This window comes from Triturus cristatus, chromosome 2_2, assembly GCF_964204655.1.
Source record: "Triturus cristatus chromosome 2_2, aTriCri1.1, whole genome shotgun sequence".
NCBI lineage: Eukaryota > Metazoa > Chordata > Amphibia > Caudata > Salamandridae > Triturus > Triturus cristatus.
In genome coordinates this window covers 205865220-205874385 of record NC_140582.1, presented here as the reverse complement: position 1 = coordinate 205874385, position 9166 = coordinate 205865220, and the positions used below count along the sequence as shown (strand labels likewise).

Genomic DNA, 9166 nt, shown 5'->3' with positions numbered 1-9166 from the left:
GTGAACACTCGAGGTGCAGTACTTTGAATTAGTAGTGTTGACTACTTACATACAAACTGGAGGTAGGGACCATGTGCCAGATGGATCAGGATGTGAAAGTATGAGTCTTTGAGGTTGAATGCAGGCATGAAGTTGCCTTGCTGTAGTAGTGGAATGACATCTTGAAGAGTGACCATGTAAAAGCGCTCTGACAGGATATACGGATGTACACCTTCACAGACCTGCGGTAAAGAATGGGCCTGAGGGGCATATCCTTCTTGGTAACGAGGAAGTAGAGAGAATACATCCCTGAACCCTGTAGCTGTTATGGTACAGGCTCTATAGCTCCATTGAGATGGAGTGCTTGTACCTCTTCCCGAAGCAGGCATTGGTGTTCTGGGGAGAGGACGTGTCTGCAGGGTGGTAAGCTGAGTGGCGTGGATATGAGCTTCAAGCAGTAACCATGTTGAATGATATCTAATACCCACTGATCGGAGGTGATGTATTGCCAAGCAGGGAAGAACAGCTGAAGTCATCCCTCAACAGGTGTTTGGGTGGTTGGGGGGGGGCAGGGGGGGGGGGTGAAGGAGTGGCAAGTCACTGGCTGCAGCAGCACCTTTGGGAGGGAGCTACCTCACCTCTACCTTGGGTACTATTCCCACAGTAGGCACCCCTAAAGTAACCTCTTTTGTAGGTTTGTTGGGCAGACTGACGCTGGGAAGATGTGGAGGTTTCGGGAGCGGTGGTCTTGGAGCCTCCACTAAATACTGAGTGGTAAAAGGATCCACATGGGGTAGGCGTTTACAGGGTGCCCATGGCTTTTGCCATCTGTGTCATTTTTTATCTTTTCCATCATCCCATCAACCTGGGGCCCAAAGAGAGGTTCACCGTCAAATGGCAGGATGTGGAGATGCTGCTGTACATTAAGCATGAAGCGGGAGACATGAAGCCAGATGTGTCGGCGAAGAAGAGCGCTGGAGTGGATGCCTTAAGCGGCAGTGTCTGCAGCATCTAAGGCACACCAAATGGTAGTGTTGGAAATCAGCTTGCCTTCTGAAACCAACTCACGTTGTCTTTTGCGGTGCTCCTCCGGGATGTACTGGAGGAGCTCTTCCATTTCTTCCCTGTGGGCTCGGTCATATCTGATTTGGAGGCGAATGGTATTGGAAATACACCAATGGTGTGCGGCCTGAGCCACAACGCGCTTATCAGCAGTGTCTATATGTCTTCTCTCCTTGTCCAGCAGAGGGGCATTTCCAGTGCCCTGTGCGTTCGCTCGCTTGCTAGCTGTATGCATCACTAAGGAGTTGGAAGAGAGTTGGCCCTTTACGTTGATGGGATCTGAAGAGGAGGCTTTGTATTTTTTTTAATAAACATGGGGGATGAAAACCTGGGCCTTAAACAGTTCCTTGAAAATATTAGGCATGGGTTTGAGCATCCCCTTCAGCATGGGCAGGTACTGCATAGAACAGTGGGAAGAGGACAGAGTTTCAAAAAGGAAGCCCTCTTCTATAGGCTCATAATGCATCTTTCATTAGGATACGCTGCAGCCCTATCTAAAATCTCATGGTAGGAGGTGCTGGAATTTGGCGGGGAGGGACAGGCAGGGTAAAGGTCAGCATCAATATCCTCAGATGGACCAACATCATAAGAGTCCCAAGGATCTCCCTGTGGGGGCATGTCATATGTGTCACCACACCCCCACCATGTTCACTCAAATCAGAATGTTATGACCCCTGTGAAGTGTATGCAAGTGGGTAAGGCACAGAAGGAGATGGGGATAGTGGAGGTCTGGGTGGAGTGGAAGGGTGGGGTTACAGTCTAGGGTTAGGAAGAGGGCTGTTGGCTTTGTCGTGTTTCTTTCACTGGTTTGGTGGAGGAGGGGCTACTGAGCTCTCTCTAACCTGAGCTGACTCTTGGGGCGGTCGAGTGCCTGACACCGTAGGTTGCACGAGGATTTGGCCCATCTGGGGATGTAGGATTAGCTTCCACTGGCAAGCATCAAGTTCATCCTGTAGTTTTTGGAGGACTGGTTTGACGGTTGATTTTCCGGTCGGCACCGACCTGGTTTCGATGCCAAGGCTTAGGATCCGATGGTCAGGTTGACACCGGGCTGGGAGTGGCAGCCGCAGAGAGTCGGCTTTAAGAATTTCTTCAGCGCCGAGGGCAATTTTAAAAAGGCATCTTTTCCACCAGATGTGAGGCATGGGGAGAGCAGGCTAAATGGAAAGGGAAGAGGCCCAGACGGGCAAGGCCCCACCCGGGTCCATAGTAGTTCAGAGAACCGTACCAGACAAGACTGGAGGCATTGACCTGATAAGAGAGAAGGGGAAAACGCAGTTGCATACAATACCAACGGAGGGTGAGAAACCATGAAGACCAAAAAGAACACCGCAACAGCATTGATCTGGAGCGCAGGAGCACACATTCGAACCATATGGCGGAAAGAAAACAATCTAACAATGTAGCTGAATACCATGCACATTGCAAACAAGAGGTGGAGTCGAGAAGAATTCAAAGAAAAATAACTTGCACACATCCGGGCCCAACACTAGATGGCAGGAGTATGCATGGCCTACAGCCACACATCCGAACAGGCATTTTCAGTAGTACATTTTTTGAGCCCCATCAGCCTTCCAATCACAAAGAAAATACACCCGCCATCCTAGGATGATGGACATTGTAGCAAAAGCTAAAGCCTTGACTGCATCACGTATCACATTACAAAGGAATTTGGAATGCAATTCAAAGTCTGTCAGGAGTTTTGCTCAAGCAATTCCAGTCTAGGGGGGGTTTGCCACTATCGGGACACATTAATTCATGAACTTGGAAGAATAAGGTGCATATAATGCCAGACCAGGTGGCTAGATTCTAACCCGAATAGCTCTTTAACAGGAAGATTTCCACTTTTCTAAACACGTAATCTGCCCTTGTGACCTGAAAGGCCGGCCAGGTTTTTAAACATGGGCTTCGAACAGAAAACTAAAGAAAGGCTTAGATTGACCTTAATGAGCAGATACAGTTTTATCGAAAACCTGTGCAAGGCAGCCTTTCTGGATCCCTTATTCTCACTAAAGTGGGTCCTTAATCTCACAGTTAACAGGAAGGCAGTGTGGGAATGCATCTGGAACTGCTGTAGCATTCTTTCAGTGGACCTGGATTTCACATTATCCACAGACAGATGGAGATACTCTGCCAAATGCTGGATAACAGCTGCAGGTCAGACCTCTGGACAAATGCCCCTATGAGTGGAGGATCTGGGTGAGGCCCACCTCATCCTTTGAAGAGGGCTAGGATATAACTAAAGAGGGAGACTGAATGGAAAGAGAAGGTGCTGTCAGCCAGTCTCTCCCGATATGGAAAGAGTAAAGAGCAAGGTAGCCTGAATCTGCGTCTAAGGAACTAAAGGGATCTCTCTTTTTAAGCCTCTTTTATCCCCCATGCCCATACCATACGAGGAGAAATGTAGTTTACAAAAGCGCTTCTTGTGCTCCATAGCAATGGTCAGGTGAAAAAAGCCACATTTGGCAGGGAGCTCATGTGTTTACCAAGGATCTCTGGGGCCTTAGCAAGTCTGCATCGCCTGTCATCCTATGCTCAGAGGCAGAACCAGTCACACATACAGAAAGAAATTGTCACCCAAGTGTACAGACAAGTATGAGTGGAATATTCAGAAGGGAGGAAGAACTTACCTCACCAGGGCTAGTTTCTACACCTCCGGTCTCCCACCTTGGGTCTCAATCAACTGCTGGAAACAGGACCATGGAGGCTGCGTAACATCACAGAGCCTCCCAATACCTGGGACAGCTGGACAGTGTAGCCCAGCATGCCCATTCAGCACTTGAAGCGAGCAGGCTGTGCCATGCATAACCCAGCCTGGGTCTCCTTCTCTTAGCAGCAGGGCACAAGTGGCTCCTCAGTGGAACGAGCTTCAATAACCCATGCTCCAAACCTACTCACATTATACCCCCTGGGACACAGATACATGACCTGGAAATTATCCGCTGTGGCCTTTTAAGGGTTAGGGTAACGAACACTTGAGATCAGGAGCATCATTTAGTTGATCAACTCAGTTATTGCAGAACTACAAAACTGCAGACACAAAAATGCATTTTCTTCTTCTGACCCTCTATGATACACTAAAACCTGCCATTTAATCTGAGATGGGTTTCAGGTTCACCCATTAGGCTGATGAAAGGTGGTACCCTTATGAAATGTTTCTACTAGACATAATATTTAATACCAAAATGCAAACTTCATATTGTGTATTTGACAAGGAAAGAATTGCATATATGCTAGAGTGTGTGCTTTAGTGCTTGCACAATTCCAGTAGCCTGTGGAACCAGACTGAAATCAAATTATAAATACATTATTAACAATCATACACATCAATGTCTATAGTCCGCCGACTCGGACAAATATTTTCCTGAGAAATGAAAATCGGTCTGTCAATGGAAGCCTTCATAGATAGTCCGTAGAGCACTAAGCACAGTGCAAATTCTGACTGGAACACTTGTTGTAGGATAGCAGTAAGCTTTATCTCCATTTCTTCTCAGACATTTCACCGCAGGCAGTAACATTGGATTTTTTTACCACGTAGAAACCATATGTGAAAGCTGGAAGCTCAAGGAGGCTGCCTGCAGCCAGTGGCTTCGCACTCAGTGAAGGAAGTGTTCTGTCGTCCACCATCTTCAAAACTTTTTTGTTAAGCTGGACAGCTCTGTGGAGAACAAAAACAAAGGGTTATTTCACTTGACAGATAAACTGGGACTTGTATGGGAGATGTCTTTTAGTGTTCCATGCACTATTCGCCATAACAGCACCAAAATACCACAGACAAGAGATTTTAGCGAAAAAGGTAGCTTTAATAGAACAGTTATGTGTTTACAAGAACCTTGACAACAGCTACTAAATCTTGCCACATCACCAATACATCTGATTTCCTAACATTCTGCAACCCTTAATCCTCCCAGTAACTCAGCAGCCACAAAAAAAGAAACATAACAAAGTCACATTTACTTTGGTCCACTAAAGTGTCTCAAAATCCTTTCAAATCGCTCCTTCCTATTGTCCCCCCTTTGACATCTTGCCCATGTCCTTCAACCTTTCACTTTAACAACAACCATTCACCGTACAGTGTCCTTATCCCCTTTCATGCGCCCCGTTATCCCATGCTGGAATAATTAGATCAATAACAATCTGAAATTTATTTTACTTTAAAGAGGTTGCTTCTTATCCTTCCCACATGCAAGCTTTTTCAATCAGCAGGAATAACATCTAGCCTATTACCTAGATCTGTTCCTAGATATCTAATCAGAAAATTACTATAGAAATCCTACCAAACTCCTAACACTGCCTACATAGAGTACCCAAATGTTATCCTCTACTATACCCCACCTGTCAGACTCCATTCATGTGGATTTGGGCCGGCAGGGGCTAATGGGCCTTAACCGGGGGTGAGAGTGTTTGCCTTTGATGTCCTGTGGGGTACCCTTCTGTGGCTCTGCAAACTTTGCCAGCACAACCCTTTCCACACTTGACTCTCTAGGTAGCAAGGGCAAGCAGTCACAGGCTTCCCAGGGAGGTACTGTGGGGGCACACGAGATCAGAATTCAATACTCAGTCAACCAACCCAATAACTTCAGTGGCTAACCCAGTACTTATCTTTTCAAGAAAGAAAGTACTATAATCTCACAATGGTACTCAATACTACACAACACTATGAATAGGAATAAGTCAGTGTTTCTGGGCACTATATTCGCAAATGCTGCACACTCCCTTGCTGTCCCCTCTACCCCCAGGTTTCCTCCCTGGTTTTGCGTGGCTACTTTCATTCTCTAGGGCTCAACAGGCGTAGCATGAATCCAGCACAGATTCAGTTCAATCAACCTTAATATGCAAGAGTGCTCAGTCTCTTAACCCTTAATAAATAAATGTATTCTCTCAGAGTCACCCTCAGGCGGTCAGGTAATTATGGGGTGCCCCTTGCACACTCCATGGATCAGCGGTGCACCAGCAAGCAGATCTGAAGTACCTATATCTTGAGTGCTGTGCTACATTTGGCAGCGCCTCGTTCAACTCCTCCTTTACACTCGCTCAGAACAGCAGTCTTGAGGGTTTGCAGTCCCGCATGGACCGTTGGAGCATGTTGTCCCTCGGGGTCCTTTCAGTCTTCAGCTGTAGTCCACACGAGGCTGGCTGGAACGTAGACATACCCCCCATCAGGGCCTTCAACAATTTGGCAGTTGCAGCCCTGCCTGGGCTGGTCCAGGATTCTGTATATAGTGCTCCCACAAATGCAAAACGAAATTCGGCTGCAGCAGGCCAACACAGCCTAGTCACAGATTTTGTAGGTACAGCCCGGCATAGGCTGTCAGGATTTGATTACTATAGGCCTGCATGTGTTGATCAGTTTTTTTTTTTGCTTTATTTTCATTTTGTGTTCAAACATATATCCAATGATCATTGCATTACATACAGCGGCAGCAGCAAAGACACAAATCAGAGTCCGTTCAGACAGTTACAACAGAATAAGTACTTTCCACTTTAAATTTACTAGGAGGGGGGCAGTATGATTATACATTGATGCACATACAACAGCCTTTTACAATCGGGGGACATATCCCAATCCCTCCCCCTCAGCAGCGTGAGACAGCCCAACTCAAAAGGCAGCAACAGAGACAGGACCACACTGCAATGCCGCGGGTCCACACCGTTTTCGCCAATCCCCAACCTATTATGTTCCTCCCCCGCCTCTTCTTCAGTGGAGTTGCGGGCCAAGTATGCCCGAAGTGGTTCCCAGTTTTTTTTTAGGTTTGCAGCAAGTGGGCATAAGCGCATTTAACTTTTCTGAGTGCGTGTTACAGCAAGATAAGTTTGCACATCATTCCTCTATTGCCATCCATCTCATAGCAATCCTGCGCTTTGCTATTAGGATGCACAATCCTAATAATTTGCGCGTGCCTTTGGGGTTCTCCTTGGTGTAACCTAGCAATGCCTCCAGGGGAGTCAATCTAATGCCTACTCCAGCTATATCCTGCAATGCAATGTGCACCATCTCACAAAACTCAGGTGGTTCTAGCATGTCTTCCCCGAGTATTGTCCGAAGTGCATGCCTTGCTAAAAAAAAAAAAAAAAAAGAACTCTTGCTATTAGGGAGGCTTCCAGGAATTCTGTGGCCAGCGCGTCCCAGTGCTTGATTGTGCCATCTAGAAAACAGTCACCCATGGCGATTATGCCCAGCGCAAGCATGGCGGAGATAAATTCTTTCTCTCTTTTCATTGACAACCACCCGCACATTTCCAGTGACATCTCACCCTCGGCTGCTTCCTGGCCCACACTAAAAGAAGCAGGAGGGGACGCAATGTGCGGAAGAAAGACTTTGGTAATAAGATAGGGACATTGGCAAAAAGGAACAGAAATCATGGGAGTACTATTATTTTCAGGAGTGATATACGCCCCAACTAAGACAGATGCAAAAACAACAGTTGATGGACAGAATGCAGAACAATGTCATACATTCACCCCAGCACAGAGATCTGGGCCTAAATCCATCGTTTTTTTGACAGAGGCAGGTGTGTCCATTTCTCAATGGATTCCGATAGTTTATCGCTTTTCCATAGTGCTCACGAACCACAACCTCTGGGTCAGTATGAATCTGGATTCCCAATTAGCGAGTAGGTTCCATTGACCACACACTAGGGTAATCAGCTACAACCGGAGCCATTCATGGGGTGAGAGGGAACGCTGTGGATTTAGTCCAATTAATGCATAACCTCGAATGTTGAACAAATCGTTCCACTTCCTGCAGAACATGTGTTAAGTTCCGCGAGGGCTCTGTGACATGTAGAAGTGTGTCATCTGCATAGGCAGCGACTACCAAATTGTACTGGGGAACCTTAAGGCACGGTGCCCGTGTTATTTGCGCAACGCGTACACCAGCCGCGGTGCGTCCATTGGGGCGTAGGGGCGTAGCCCCACCAGCCCTGGACCCGCGTTAAAGAATTAAAATAAATGTTTTAAACTTTTACGAAATAATTACCATTTACTTACCATTTACACGGCGCCGGGCAGCACCCGACTTTATCGGGAGTGTGCAGGGGGGGGGGGGGGGGGGCGGGCCGGGCTGGCTGGTGTAGATTGACAGGTCTTTAAAAAAACGTTTTTTCCCCCGCATGTATGCTTCGGGCAGCAACTTGCCCGAGCATGCGCACCCAGGCCGGCCCCATTAGCTAGTAGGGGGGGGGGGGGGGGGGGTGCAGGACCTGCTGGCGGCAGTGCTGGCAGCAAAAGGGCGACAGGGCGAGCAGTCACTGTGCCCTCCAATCCTGGTGCTGCATGCAGCGCCACTGCGCCAGGATTGGCCGGTCACCGCAGGGGCAATCCATATTGGATGCCGAGCGCGTGACGCAAGGTAAGCGTGCTGCTCGGATCCGGTAACGGTCGGGTTCACTTCACTCTCGACTCGTGCGCGTCGCCTGAGCCCAGCCTCGTGGTCGTGAGGGACGGTGTGTGTGTGGCTACTGCTTGCCCGGCAGGACCTTCATTAGTTCCCCCTAATAGGTAAGGTAACATTTTGACTGGTTAAAAAAGAAACTTTCCACTGCATGTCCTGTCAGGCAGGGAAGGATAAACGCATGCTGTAAATAAAATGAAAATGTACTCGTACAGCGTACTGGAAAGGTAGAGAATGATGCAGCTGCCAGCCCTTTCTCCTTGGCTCTCCGCGAGGGCTCTTGTGTTTGTGATACACTTTGAGCCCTTAAGCCCCCGGTAGCAGTTGCTTCCTCAGCAGTCTGCCGCTACATCCAGGCTTAATTTAAGACATCTGTATACTATACCGACTCTGAGCGATAAACCCCTAATCTCCCCCACCGCGAGGTGCGCTCAGCGGCAGTTTGACTGTCGGTAATCTCGGGACAGAGTGAAAGTGCCGCTCCGGCAGTGTCTGCCAGGAGAGATAGCGAGACAGAAACACTGAAATAACAAACCACCGCCGCCATCTGGCAAGTCTAACTGGTTGACGGCTGGCTATCTTTCGCACCCAAGTGGTTCCCGCCAATTTGCATGCTTTTTTTTTTTTTAAATGCGCAGTTACCTGACGTTCTTGAAGAAAGTGCGACAGTCGAATGTTTTACCTGATGCTCTGCCTGTGTGTGTGTGTGGGAGGGGGGGTATCATGTTAGCC

The 9166-nt window shown here is 47.9% G+C and overlaps 1 protein-coding gene across 1 annotated transcript in view; it reads right to left on the bottom strand.

Annotated features, from left to right (window-relative positions):
- Nucleotides 1–4191: 4191 nt before the first annotated feature.
- HPSE (heparanase) overlaps nt 4192–9166 on the bottom strand; it is a 129726-nt gene continuing 124751 nt past the window's right edge. The window contains exon 12 of the mRNA XM_085641186.1: nt 4192–4699. Coding sequence (XP_085497312.1) covers nt 4516–4699 — 184 coding nt within the window. The 3' untranslated portion in view covers nt 4192–4515. The remainder of the gene's footprint in view (nt 4700–9166) is intronic.